Here is a 14,963-nt window from a genome sequence, read left to right as displayed (position 1 = left end):
GTGCTGAGTCAGGAACAGCGTTCTGAATATGTGGTTTCTCCTAAGAGTAACACCTTAGGAGTGTGAAAGAAGTATGTCTGAGGAGGAGATGGAACATACTGACAAATAAGATGCAATTTGCATTATCCACTGCCCAACCAAATTCATCTCTGAAGTACAGACTGTGAAGCTCCTGTTTTGGAATTAGATTTCTTACGGAAGAGAATTCTCTTAATGCTGTGAATTATGGAGGTAGTAAAATGACCTGTAAAGGTACTTTAAAAACTTTTAAAAATTGTTTTTAGTTTCTCAGTCTGCGTTCATCAAAACATCTGGTCTATTCCATCAGAAACCCAGTCAGCCATTCAAATGGCATTAGTTCCATGGCCAAATAGTCAACTAAGTTCTACGGTTTGTTATTTGTATTTTATATTTGTAGAGAGTAGAGAGTTTGGGTTTTGCAATCCAAGTAAGAGACTTTTTATTTTTCTTTACGCAGAAAGCTAGACCATCTATAATACAGGTAAAAGATCCTTTTTAAATTTACATATATATTTTTCCAGCAATGTTCTCTGTGGAATACCATAATATTTCCAATCATATATTTTGTTCTAGGATGCTGTGACACTTTGTTCCTACCCTTTCATCTTTGATGCCCAAGCCAAGACCAAAATGTTACAGACTGATGCTGAACTACAGATGCAGGTCTCATCTTTTAAAAATGACTTCTTCTTACTGTGTTTCTTTCATCCTACACATTTAGTTGTAATTTCTCCTAATAGCAGAAAGTATATTTGGATCAAGTTCTATTATAAGTTTTAGAACTATTCTAAATTTTTTCAGCAGTTTTATGTTGAGTATAAGACATATACGTGAATGCACATTTATGTGGTTCAGGAGTTGGCGAGCATTTTCATAAAGGACCACGTAGTATGTATTTAGTCTTTGTGGGCCATACATTCTATCTCAACTATTCAACTCTGTTGTAGCACGAAGGCAGCAAAAGACAACGTGTAAATAAATGAGCATAGTGGTATTCCAGTAAAACTTTATGTACACTCAAATTTGAATTTATTTAATTTTCACTTGTGATGAAATATTCTTTTGATTTTTTTCAGCCATTTAAAAATGTAAGTGCCAGCCCCAGGTCTGAGTGGTTAAGTTCGCACGCTCTGCTTTGGCGGCCCAGGGTTTTGCCAGTTCAGATCCTGGGCACAGACATGGCACCGCTCATCAGGCCATGCTGAGGGGACATCCCACATGTCACAACTAGAAGGACCCATAACTAAAATATACAACTATGTACCGGGGGGCTTTAGGGAGAAAAAGGAGGGGAAAAGATGTAAAAATCATCATTAGCTCAAGATCTATGCAAAAACAGGCAGCAGCCTGGATTTGGTCTGTGGCCTGCTGTTTGCTGACCCCTGATAGAGAGAAAGGGAGATAATTAAATGGGGCTTGATAATTCTTTATTGAATAAAAACTTAAGTTATTGAGATCTGTTTAATTTACTAGTTACACATTTTTATTATAAAATATGATTGATTTTTTTTTCCTCCTGAGGAAGATTCACCCTGAGCTAACATCCATTGCCAATCCTCCTCTTTTTTTTTTCGGCTTGAGGAAGATTAGCCCTGAGCTAACATCTGTGCCAATCCTCCTCTATTTTTTCAGACGTGGGACACCTCCACAGTGTGGTTGATAAGTCGAGTAGGTCCGTGCCCAGGATCCGAACCTGTGAACCCAGGCTGCCAAAGTGGAGCGTGTGGAACTTTAACCACTCGGCCCCGAGGCTGGGCCCAAAATATGATTGATTTTGACAAGCATACAGAGACATTGGTGCACTAGCAATCCACACCTACCAATGCCTTCTGTTGGTGGATATATAAACTTCAGTCATCTCTCTGTCTTTGTCTGTTTCTCTCTAGCTCTCTATCTGTACATATATGTTTGTTTTCACAGTGATGTATCCATGATATTGACAATTTAAAGGTTTTCCTGAGATGTGGACATTTTTCAAAGAATAAAAACTGTTTAAAAGTGGTTATTAGGTTTCTTTTCCTGCCATTTTGAAAGTTATGATTTTTACCCACTCTCCATCGTGTTTCTTCCGGAACAATATTATTTCAGTGTTAATCAGCTGGTCTGAACATTTTCCTGGAACTGGTTAGGGGTCGTATGATTCATAAACTATTTCAGTTAATCTTTTTGGGTTCATATTAGAAAGATTTGTGTATTGTGTAAACATGAGTAACTTAGAAAGTGTACTGTGAAAGTTAAGAGGAAGATAAAAAGGAACAAAATGGAGATGCAGTCAGCCTGCTCCCTGCCTATTCCAGGTCCAAAGGTAAAGCTAGCTGCTGTCCCCAGTCACAGGTGTGCTTTGAGTAATTGTGTTGTTGGATGTGCTGTTCAAGGTGGCGGTCAATGGAGCCAACCTGCAGAATGTCTTCATGCTTCTCACCCTGGAGCCTCTGCTGGCCAGAAGCCCCTTCTTGGTCCTTCACGTGCGCAGGAACAACCTTGTTGGAGATGCCCTAAGAGAGCTGAGCATTCATTCTGATATTGATTTGAAAAAGCCTCTCAAAGTGAGTGCTTCAATATATTTTTCTAATTGGCTGTCTAGGTTTTCCTTAGACAGTGTTGATGATGTAGCAAAGATCTTATTTTTAAAATTGTGTAGTCCAGCCATTCATTATTTCTTTCATTCATTTTATAAGAATGTAATCACCTCCTTCTGTCAAATCACCAAACAGAACACCTCAACATAACATCAGCTAAAAATGCCAGTGGATCATGTGAGGGCTTATAGGGGTCCCTTTGTCTGCTGTCATCAGTGTACCTGCTCCAGCTCTACCCCAAACAACCAGGCAAGAGCTAAACGAAAACTGAAACTAGGTAAGACTGTCGAGCCAGTGTCTAGGAAGTCTTTGGATGTCAAAGATTTAAGAGAAAGAAGGTTAAAAAGGAGGAGGGAAAGGTAGTCATATCATCTGGGAAGCTATTGGTCTATTACGGTAGGCACTCTTAGCTCCTAAAATTACTAAATTAAGAATTGTCTTTCCTCATAAACCAGCATGTTTATATGACTACATGTTGTATTCCTAGGCCTTAGCACAATGCTTAGTACACAGTAGGTGTTCAATAAATGTTTGGTGAATTATTTGAAGTTGTTTTAAGTCATTTGTCTTTCAGAAGACTTCCATATCTCAATTTCCAATCCTGTTGTAAACTCCAGTCTCTCACACATAATGGGCAAGAAACCGATGGTCTCTCTGACATTGTCACCCTCTCCAGAACGTCCAATAACATGTATCAGTCTCATCAACCTGCTTGGGAGTTCCGCCTAGAACTTCTGGGTCAGATGGGGGCGCTCTTTGTCCCGTTTTCAGTCTAATTCAGATGAGACAGTTCTTGCCTTGCAGCCCGTCTGAGTTAAGTCTTCTGCTGGCGTCCGTAAAATCAAGTCCCAGTGCCCATGCCCCCTTTTACTCTCGTCCTGCTCTAGGCACCTTGAACACAGCCACGAGGATAGGCTTTCTCAATTGCTGTTTTTAGCCCTTTGCCTGAGCCCTTACCTGTAAAATGGGGATGATAATGGTAATCCCCATGAATAAGGCTGCGCTGAGGATTAGGCTAGTAGAGCTTACATTCTGGCCTGTAGCAAATTCTCAATAAATCCCATTGGTTGGTTGGCTATGGTGGTTACTGTGATGATCGTTTCTGGTCCAGCATGCCCCAAATGGGTCTGTTTATAGTCCCTCACAGAACCCAGATCTGGGCCTGCTTAGAATGCCTTCCTCCTTTCCATGTGCATTAGTCACTTCTAGAACCCCATCAAGAGAGATTTCTTCCAGAAAGTGTTCCTTTACTCAGGTTAGTCATTGTTTTCTCTATGTGCTAGAACATTTACCTCTCAATATATTTGACTCTTTGAAAGTAAAATGTTCTCTCTGATTCTTTTATGTTCACCTTACTGCCCCAAATAGATGGTAGACTTTCTGTGGGCATTTGGTAAACTTCTGACTTCCTTTGTAGTCCTTGAAGTACCTGGTAAAAGTTCTGTGTGTCTGTAAGTGCCTTGTTAATAATCAGCAGATACCCCTTGTGGTTCTCATCGCATCTGTGTGGTCTATTATATCTTCCCTCCTTTGTCCTGACTTTGGGAAGAATTTGCTAAAAAAAGATAAAATGCTAAAGATTTCCCTGAAGTATTAATTCTACTTTCATTATTTTAAGGTAATCTTTGATGGTGAAGAAGCAGTGGATGCTGGTGGTGTCACAAAAGAGTTCTTTCTTTTACTTTTAAAAGAACTTTTGAATCCCATCTATGGAATGTTTACCTACTATCAGGATTCAAATCTCTTGTGGTTTTCAGATACGGTAAGTTAGTGATGTCCCAGTTAAACAGATGGAGTGAATTAAACTTTCTTTTTGTTGTCAGACCAATCCTGCATCTTCTGACTTTGCAAAGGGGGGAGTGTAACAAAGATGATAATTTAAAATGTCTCTGCCACAACTAGAAGGACCCACAACGAAGAATATACAACTATGTACTGGGGGGCTTTGGGGAGAAAAAGGAAAAAAAAAGTCTAAATAATTTATCTGGTCTTCATTTTTACTGTTGCCAAGACCTCATAGTGCATTTTGTCACCCATCAGTCCATTTCCATTTCTAGTAGGTAAGATCCAAGTTTTGTTATCCTTGAAGGGTAGAAAGCAGTGTGATAAAGAAATTGGTTTTGTGATGTGGAAAGTAGTAGTCAAATATGTTTTATTTTAATAACAATGATAGTATGTGTCTGAATGCTCATAGAAAGACATGCACACTTTAGTTTTGAAAATTCAGTAGGAGAGCTAAGTTTTAAAAGGCATTCTAATTTCAACCAGCCTTCATTTAGTTCGTTTAGTTCTACTAAACTTGTCTCCCTAGGTCTGCACTGTTCTAAAAAAGTTAGCTCTTGGTCACATTTAGCTATGTAAATTTGTTTTAGTTAATTAAAATTAATACTGAAGATTCGTTTCCTCAGTCGTACTAGCTACATTTAAGTGCTCGGTAGACACATGTAGCTGGTGACACCATGTGAGACAGCACAGAATGAAATGTTTCCATCAGTGCAGGAGGTTCTGTTGGACAGCATTGCCTTAGATGACTGTATTCTGTCTTCTGTATCGCTAGATGAGCTGTGAATGCTTAACTTTATGTGGCAGCTTTTGGGGGATAATTGAACTTTTATCAGAGTGTTTCTCTGCTTCAGAAGGTAACTAAATATTAATGAGATCTTTATTCTTTTATACTGAAAATATTTTGAGGTAAAAATGATAGTGTTTTGAGGGTCACAAACATTGCATTTCTTTTTAATATATTTGCATACATACTGAAAAGTGTTTTGTAGAGCACAACTGGTTTCACTTGATTGGCATAACCTGTGGCCTAGCTATCTACAACTCCACCGTGGTCGATCTCCACTTCCCGTTGGCTCTCTACAAGAAGTTACTGAATGTAAAGCCTGGCTTGGAAGACTTGAAGGAGTTGTCACCCACTGAAGGAAGGTACAGAGCTAAAGGATAGGCAGACGGTGTGGGAAACTGCTCTGGCTCCCTCTCATAGGGGTTGAAGTTTGAAAATACCACATGTACAAGTTTGTGTGTATCAAACCATATGCTTAGGGTCTGTTGTGTATCCTTTGTCTTAGGACATAGCTGTACGGCTTCTTGCTTGATGTATTGTCTATGTTACTCTGAGGGCAGGAGGGGAAAAAGGAAAAGGGAGGTCGTAGCTCCCCAGGAATACAAAATAATCTCTGCTTTCCTTATCCTGAGCAAAAATAAGGACTTTGAGGCTTGCCGTGGCCCAGAAATACAGGGGGAGAAAGTATTGAAAAGGGAGCCTTTCTGAAAAAACAAACACTTTGAGATATAATTCACATGCGATACAATTCACCCACTTAAAGTGTGTAATTCATTGACTCTTGTATATTTAGAATTGTGTAGGCATCCACCACAATTAATTTTAGAATATTTTTTTTTATTAATGTTATGATAGATTACAACCTTGTGAGATTTCAGTTGTACGTTTTTGTTAGTCATGTTGTGGGTACACCACTTCCCTCTTTGTGCCCTCCCCCCACCCCCCCTTTTCCCTGGTAACCACCGATCAGATCTCCTTATCAATATACTAACTTCCACCTATGAGTGGAGTCATAGAGAGTTCGTCTTTCTCTGACTGGCTTATTTCGCTTAACATAATACCCTCGAGGTCCATCCACGTTGCTGTGAATGGGCCAATTTTGTCTTTTTTTATGGCTGAGTAGTATTCCATTGTGTATATATACCACATCTTCTTTATCCAATCATCAGTTTCTGGGCATGTAGGTTGGTTCCACGTCTTGGCTATTGTAAATAATGCTGCCATGAACATAGGGGTGCAACGGACTCTTGAGATTTCTGATTTCAGGTTCTTAGGATAGATACCCAGTAATGGGATGGCTGGGTCATAGGGTATTTCTATTTTTAACTTTTTGAGAAATCTCCATACTGTTTTCCATAGTGGCTGTACCAGTTTGCATTCCCACCAACAGTGTATGAGGGTTCCTTTTTCTCCACAACCTCTCCAACATTTGTCGCTCTTGGTTTTGGATGTTTTTGCCAATCTAACGGGTGTAAGGTGATATCTTAGTGTAGTTTTGATTTGCATTTCCCTGATGATTAGCGATGATGAACATCTTTTCATGTGTCTATTGGCCATATTCATATCTTCTTTTGAGAAATGTCTGTTCATGTCCTCTGCACATTTTTTGATCAGGTTGTTTGTTTTTTTGTTGTTAAGCAGTGTGAGTTCTTTGTATATTATGGAGATTAACCCTTTGTCGGATAAGTGGCTTGTAAATATTTTTTCCCCATTAGTGAGCTGTTTTTTTGTTTCAATCCTGTTTTCCCTTGCCTTGAAGAAGCTCTTTAGTCTGATGAAGTCCCATTTGTTTATTCTTTCTGTTGTTTCCCTCAACTGAGGAGTTATAGTGTCCAAAAAGATTCTTTTGAAACTGATGTCAAAGAGTGTACTGTCTATATTCTCTTCCAAAAGACTTATTGTCTCAGGCCTAATCTTTAGGTCTTTGATCCATTTTGAGTTTATTTTGGTGTGTGGTGAAAAAGAATGGTCAATTTTCAATCTTTTGCATGTGGCTGTCCAGTTTTCCCAGCACCATTTGTTGAAGAGACTTTCTTTTCTCCATTGTAGGCCCTCTGCTCCTTTGTCGAAGATTAGCTGTCCATAGATGTGTGGTTTTATCTCTGGGCTTTCAATTCTGTTCCATTGATCTGTGGACCTGTTTTTGTACCAGTACCATGCTGTTTTGATCACTGTAGCTTTGTAGTATGTTTTGAAATCGGGGATTGTGATTCCGCCGGCTTTGTTTTTCTTGCTCAGGATTGCTTTAGCAATTCGCGGTCTTTTGTTCCCCCATATGAATTTTAGGATTGTTTGTTCAATTTCTGTGAAGAATGTTCTTGGGATTCTGATTGGGATAGCATTGAATCTGTAGATTGCTTTAGGTAGTATTCTTCCAATCCATGTGCATGGAATGTCTTTCCATCTCTGTATGTCATCGTCAATTTCTTTCAAGAAAGTCTTGTAGTTTTCATTGTATAGATCCTTCACTTCCTTGGTTAAGTTTATCCCAAGGTATTTTATTCTTTTCGTTGCGATTGTGAATGGGATTGAGTTCTTGAGTTCTTTTTCTGTTAGTTCATTGTTAGTGTATAGAAATGCTACTGATTTATGCATGTTAATTTTATACCCTGCTACTTTGCTGTAGTTGTTGATTATTTCTAATAGTTTTTATATGGATTCTTTGGGGTTTTCTATATATAAGATCATGTCATCTGCAAACAGCGAGAGTTTTACTTCTTCGTTACCTATTTGGATTCCTTTTATTTCTTTTTCCTGCCGAATTGCTCTGGCCAGCACCTCCAGTACTATATTGAATAGGAGTGGTGAAAGTGGGCACCCTTGTCTTGTTCCTGTCCTCAGAGGGATGGCTTTCAGTTTTTGTCCATTGAGTATGATGTTGGCTGTGGGTCTATCATATATGGCCTTTATTATGTTGAGGTACTTTCCTTCTATACCCATTTTATTGAGGGTTTTTATCATAAATGGGTGTTGGATCTTGTCGAATGCTTTCTCTGCATCTATTGAGATGATCATGTGGTTTTTGTTTTTCATTTTGTTGATGTAGTGTATCACGTTGATTGACTTGCGGATGTTGAACCATCCCTGTGTCCCTGGTATAAATCCCACTTGATCATGGTGTATAATCTTTTTGATGTATTGCTGTAATCGGTTTGCCAAAATTTTGTTGAGGATTTTTGCATCTGTGTTCATCAGTGATATCAGCCTGTAGTTCTTCTTTGTGTTGTCCTTGTCAGGTTTGGGGATCAGGGTGATGTTGGCTTCATAGAATGTGTTAGGGAGTGCTCCATCTTTCTCAATTTTCTGGAACAGTTTGAGAAGAATAGGTATTAAGTCTTCTTTGAATGTTTGGGAGAATTCTCCAGAGAAGTCGTCCGGTCCTGGACTCTTATTTTTGGGGAGGTTTTTGATTACCGTTTCTATTTCCTTACTTGTGATTGGCCTATTCAGATTCTCCATTTCTTCCTGATTCAGTTTGGGGAGATTGTAGGAATTTTAGAATATTTTTATCCCCTGAAGAAGGAACCTGGTACTCCTTAATCATCATCTCAGTCTCCTCGTCCCCCAAGCCCTAGGCAACCACTAATCTTCTTTCTGTCCATATAGACTTGCTCATTCTGGATATTTCACATAAATCGAATAATACAGTATATGGTCGTTTGTGTCTGGCTTCTTTCATACAGCATGTTTTCAAGGTTCATCCATGTTGTAACTTGTATCAGTGTTTCATTTCTTTTTATTACCAAATAATATCCCATTGGATGGATATTGCACATTTTGCTTATCCGTTCATCAGTTGATGGATATTTGGGTTGTTTCCACTTTTTGGCTATTATGGATAATGCTGCTGTGGACATTCTTGTACACATCTTTGTGTGGACATAAGTTTTTATTCCTCTGGGTTAGATACCTAAGAGTGGAGTTGCTCGGTCATATGGTAACTCTCAGCTTGGCCTTTTGAGGCACTGTCAGACTGTTTTCCAAAGTAGTGGAGGCATTTTTATGTTATTTTCTTTCTGGCTCTTCAAATTGCTTTTATTCTGAGTTTTTCTGCATTGATTTTAGGTAGCATAAGATCACATATATAAAAAGACATCAATCATATCCTTGGCTTTCTGTAAACAGTATAATCCATTTGGCTTCAATGGAAGGAATATCCCTTTTCCTGGAGAAAGAGTACCGGTTTTAAGATGGAGATGGAAGGGTAGTCTCTAAGGTACCCTCTGGAAATGAGACTGTCACATTACCAGTATAGGACACCAATACTGAGAAACCCTAAAGGATGGGAGGGGTGGGGACACAGAAAGGAAGAAAAAATTTAGAAGGAATATACAAAAATAGCAGAGGAGACACAGGCAGGCTTAATTTTTTGGTAACTGAAAGAGAAGGCTAGAGAATGACAAATGTGTGCTGTTTACTTTGCCAGCCTGGCTGAGACTGATATATTTCCAGTAACGATTTGGCTGGTTAACTGATAGTGGATTTAAATTCCACGCTAGGAATTTTCTTCCTGGGCAACTCTTGGTGGAATTGCCAGACTTGGAGCTCCTAAAGAAGAAAGTGCGAATGAGGTCTAGTTACAAGACTGTTTTCTCTTTAGAGCTAGGATATGACCATTGTTAGCATAAACATATTCTTTTTTTTTAAGAGAACATGTTTCAGTATTCTTTAGTTTGACAGAGTGTCTTTACTATAAAGAGCCCCTTGCATTAGCAGGTAGGCCATTAAGATTCCTAAGTGGATGAAGTGACTTTGTGGCTTTTTTATGGTGGAGGGATATTCTACTAATGCTTAGGGATGAAACCAGTCTTAAGGGCCACTGCAGTACCATTTCCTCATATATCTACTTCCAGGCAATACCAGGGTTAAGAGAACATAAGTATGTCAGATATAAATCCATCTGAATCTCTTCATAAATGTAGTAAGATTTGTCGGTAGGTAAAGAGAACAATTAATGAAGGTTTTACAAGTCTTACTGTCATATTTCTTTTCAAAGGTATAGGTAACATTTTCTGTCAGTCTGGATTTATGTGCATTCTAGAATCTTCTTTTATAGTTTTTCTTTGCAAACAATCTGAACATGTGACTCAGGTAGAAACATTATTGCAGTGTCTGATTTGCCTCTTTTCCTTTCTCCATCCTTCAATGATCAGGAGTCTTCAAGAACTTTTAGATTATCCTGGGGAAGATATTGAGGAGACTTTCTGCCTCAACTTCACGGTAAGGATTTCCACAGTTTACTTATGATTGTGGCTGTCTCTTTGATCATGCTTACAAGTCATAATTAACATTAGTTTTTTGTCAAACCAACGAACAAATTCAAAGACTTCTTTGAGACAAATTATTGTATTCATAGTGTCTTGAGTGTTACAGGAGTTCAGTAAATCTGCTGAATAAATGAATGAATGATTAATCTATGCACTTAAGAAAATTTCTGAAGCATTAATCCTCTTTACTCCTGATACATATATTTCTTTTCTAGAGTTCGTATCATTTCTCCTTGGTTGCATTTATTGGCAATGCTTTGTCTTAAAACAAAAAGATACCTTTTAAGATGCCAATGTTTTCTGACTCAGGTTCTCTTTTCTCCCAAGAATTTGTGTACTAATAAATAGTTATTAAGCTAAGTTTGTTCCTAAAGCTTCTCTCAGTCATTTGGGTTCGAGAAAGATAAGCGGTGAACAAAATTGAAACATTTCTTTTTTCCTGCTTAAATATAGATTTGTCGAGAAAGCTATGGAGTGGTTGAACAGAAGAAACTGATACCTGAAGGAGACAAAGTAACTGTGTGCAAGGATAACAGGTTAGTCTGCCCTTAGACTACTGCAGATGTTGCTTCTTTATTTCTCTGCACTTTTACTTTTTCTTAAAGATTTTATTTTTCCTTTTTCTCCCCAAAGGGCCCTGGTACATAGTTGTATATTTTTAGTTGTGGGTCCTTCTAGTTGTGGCATGTGGGACGCCGCCTCAGCATGGCCTGATGAGTGGTGCCATGTCCGTGCCCAGCATCTGAACAGGCAAAACCCTGGGCTGCTGAAGTAGAGTGTGCGAACTTAACCACTCGGCTACGGGGCCGGCCACAGCTTTTAGTTTTTCAAAGGATGTCTGAGCTTCTGCATCAGGTTTCAGACAAAATAATGTGCGCATCATCTGTGAGAAACTAACAATGAGCTAGGCAAGCAGCCTGAGGAAGGGGAGCATTCAGAATGTCTTTATACTCTGGTGAGTCATCAGAATGCTCTGTGTTGGATACCCTGGGTGGGGAAAAGAGTGACCTAGTGCAGGCACTGGCGATTTGTGCTGTTGTCTGCGGTTAAGGCAGTTATTGGGATTTAAAGCTCTTTTTCATATCTTTACAGAGTTATTGCTGTTAGAATACTTTTTGTCTCTGCCTTTTCTGCTCTCTCTCTCTTTCTGGGTCTGAGTTTTTCTCTCTCTCTGGCTCTCTCCCTATCCCTCTCACTATCTCTCCTCGTTCAACAGACATTTCTTTGAATCAGCAGTTGAATTGACTCAGTAGTTGAGAGACAAACTGTGCAGGAAAACTGAAGTATAACTCAGTTTGTTTAGGTGATAAGCTGTTCTCATGTGCAACCATAAATGAGATAGGAAGACAAGATTGAGTGGTTGAATTGGAAGGAGTCACCTTGCACAGATGCATCTGGGAGGACAGATAGGGGATAGAGCTAGGCTGGGCAGCTGACTAAGATTGGATACTAGAAAGTAGAGGTGAGGACATAAGAAGTAAAAGGTGCTCCGTAGAGTGATGGCTGGATCTTGGTGGTTATTTCAGGCAGAGAACAGGGAGGAGCATGTGGGTGTGAGTGCTGGATGAGGGCATGGCTGGGGGAAGCTTCCTTTGGACGACCCACACCAGCTTAGCTCAGGGATTAGATTGTAGAAGTCTTTGAAAATCAGAGAAATTTAGACTTTATTCAGCAGGTAATAAGAAGCCATTGTTGGTTTGTGAGCAAAGGTGTCAAATGATAGAAGTGGGTCCGTGGCACACTTTCTTTATCTTATTTTTTTCCCTCTTCACTATTTATATCTGTTGCTAACACACACTGACGGGCATTGCTGAACCCCGCGAGTGGCGCTCAGACTCCTGTGGGGAGCGTGCTTTTGTTTAAAAGCCACGTGGGTTCCTTTTCTCTTACTTGGCAGTTACTTGCCCCTAACTGACTTCAGTGCTACTCCTGCAAAACGTTTTCCATAAGAACGTTCTTTAACATATAATATTAACATAATAAGAAGGTTCTTTAACAGCAAGACATCAATTCAAGAGAGTGATGAGAAGGAACCTACATTGTTTTTTACTTGTATTACAAATCTCCATTATTCTGTTACATGATTTTCTATAAAAAAGCTTCAAAAGTTTTCAAGTCTCTGTACAATGAAGAGTGCTGTCATTTTAAATATTGCCAGGCGGAGGGGATGGTTCCTGTTTTTATTGTCAGTACACTGTGTTTGAGATTAAAGTGTGGAGCAGCTTCTGTGTTAGGTAAGTTTAGGTTTTGGCTGCTCTGGGTCACTAGCACTCATCGAACACACGGTGAACTGTCGCACATGTCTCTGTACATGGTGACAGGAGGCAGACCCCCCCTTCGCCATCGCTGCCCCCTGTTGCTGTCACACAGTTACCTGTTGGACGGGCTTCTGAGAACCTAGCATGGTTACTGCCATATTACTTAGGATTGCCGTCAGTTAGGGACAGTCAGAAAAAGGTATGAGTGAATTTTTTTCTTTTATGCTGCAAAAAGCAGAAATCTTATCAGCAAAGCACATTGAGATCCTGGTAAGAAGGGTTGTGTATGACTGTAAAACATTAATCATTGCAACTCTTCTTTCCTTTGTTCTGTTATATGCTGTAATGTCATCACTGGGGGTCCTTTTTGGGTATTTCTTAGATTAGTCTAAGAAAATTAAATGAAAGAATGATAAAAATAATACCTGTTGGATTTTTAGCTTGGGCAGTTGTGTACACAGATACTGCTGGCGTTGAAGCTGTGTTTGTTAACAATAAGATATTTCCTGTCACCACTACCCTGGAGGACAAGGCCAGAACGGTACCAATTCAGTATCCATAATTTATCACATTCCATTTGGTCTTAAAATTGCTTTGCATCCTTGGACAAGAGCTGCAGACATCAAATGAGTTAGAGTAGTCTCCCCTTATCCACGGTTTCGCTTTCTGTGGTTTCAGTTACCCAGTCACCCATGGTCTGAAAATATTAAATGGAAAAGTCCAGAAATAAACAATTCATAAGTTTTAAATTTCATGCCACGTTCTTCTGAGTAGCATGATGAAATCTCATGCCCTCCCACTCTGTCCTACTCAGAAAGCGAATCATCGCTTTGTCTGGCATACCCACATTGATACACTACCTGCCGTTAGTCATTTAGTAGCCGTCCCAGTTATCAGCTTGACTGTCTCAGTATTACAGTGCCAGCATTCAAGTTACCGTTATTTTACTGAATGGCCCCAAAGTGCAAGAGTTGGTATGCTGGCAATTTGGATATGCCAAAGAGAAGCTGTAAAGTGCTTCCTTTAAGTGAAAAGGTGAAAGTTCTCGACTTAATAAGGAAAGGGAAAAAATCGTATGCTGAGGTTGCTAAGATTTATGGTACCTTTTATTACAGTATATTGTTATATTTGTTCTATTTTATTATTATTGTTGTTAATCTCATACTGAGCCTAATTTATAAATTAAACTTTACGATAGGTATGTTTGTGTAGGAAAAAACATAGTGGGATAAATTAAAAGTTAATTGGAAAGAATGGACACTTTTGTGACATTCCGTCTTACTATCCAAAGATCAGTTTTACACTTCTTTGTGATAGTCTGTTTTTTCTTTTCACAAGGGTTATACATACTTTTTGTTAGAGGTTTTTATATTTTGATCTCTTGTTTTCACTGTGAGAGCCTTTTCCATTTGTTTTGATCATTACTAGTGCCTAGAAATAGTTATTGGTTTTTATGTATTTATCTGGTAACTGGTCAGTTCCTCAAAGTTACTAAATGTAATAGTTTTCATTTAATTCTCTTGGATTTTCTATCTGTAATCACAGGCCTGCAAAAAAAATTTTTCCCCAATAATTATACATTATTTGTTTCATTCATTTTTACCTTTTTTGCTGGACCTAGAAAAATATTAAATGACAGTCTCTTATTCATAGAATGAGATAAATGAATATTGAATTTTATTAGATTTTGTTTTTGCTTCTATTAAGATTGACTTGCTATATAATACATTATTTTCATTTTCTCTCTTGGTTGGCCTGGCCCTACGAAGATTAATATTACCTTAAAGTTTTACTAAACTCTTGCCATTAGCAACAGGTCAGAGCCGCCTTCCATTTCCTAAGGTAAAGCAGTCTAAATTTTGCTTTTGTGTAATTTTAACCCTTAGGAAAATGGAAGAAAATACAACTTTAAAAATCTTTTTGGAGTCTGTAATTTTATTATTTTTACTTCATTCAGAATGCCCAAATGTAAAGTTGAAATAGCCTTTTTTGTATATTTATAATGTCACATTGAAGTCTATTATCCTCTCTGGGAGGATATCAGAACCTGATTTTTATATTGAGGAAACCAAAACAAGATAGTTTTTTGAATTCCTTGTGTTTTTGAATTAAAGGCCACATTCTTCTCTGACAATAAGGAATCATAAACTTAAGACTATAATGATGTGCATTTTCTCCTCTTTTGTAACTCGGGAGACGAGGATTGAATTTCCAATCAGTGTCTTTATCTTCTATGTAGTAGTAATAATAATAATGATAGCTGAAATTT

General features: G+C 38.5%; 1 protein-coding gene across 5 annotated transcripts in view; it reads left to right on the top strand.

Annotated features, from left to right (window-relative positions):
- The window catches only part of HERC3 (HECT and RLD domain containing E3 ubiquitin protein ligase 3), a 100,524-nt gene that overhangs the window by 71,243 nt on the left and 14,318 nt on the right, over positions 1-14,963 (top strand). For 4 of the 5 annotated variants that reach the window (XM_044766318.2, XM_044766313.2, XM_044766314.2 and 1 more), the window contains 7 exons: positions 479-502; positions 595-684; positions 2,397-2,567; positions 4,219-4,362; positions 5,365-5,531; positions 10,323-10,389; positions 10,890-10,972. In XM_044766318.2, coding sequence (XP_044622253.1) covers positions 479-502; positions 595-684; positions 2,397-2,567; positions 4,219-4,362; positions 5,365-5,531; positions 10,323-10,389; positions 10,890-10,972 — 746 coding nt within the window. The remainder of the gene's footprint in view (positions 1-478; positions 503-594; positions 685-2,396; positions 2,568-4,218; positions 4,363-5,364; positions 5,532-10,322; positions 10,390-10,889; positions 10,973-14,963) is intronic. The other variant, XM_070505373.1, reaches the window with a different exon arrangement.

This window comes from Equus asinus, chromosome 3, assembly GCF_041296235.1.
Source record: "Equus asinus isolate D_3611 breed Donkey chromosome 3, EquAss-T2T_v2, whole genome shotgun sequence".
Classification (NCBI taxonomy): domain Eukaryota; kingdom Metazoa; phylum Chordata; class Mammalia; order Perissodactyla; family Equidae; genus Equus; species Equus asinus.
Note: the sequence above shows the minus strand (reverse complement) of the source record. Positions and strands in the feature narration are given on the sequence as shown.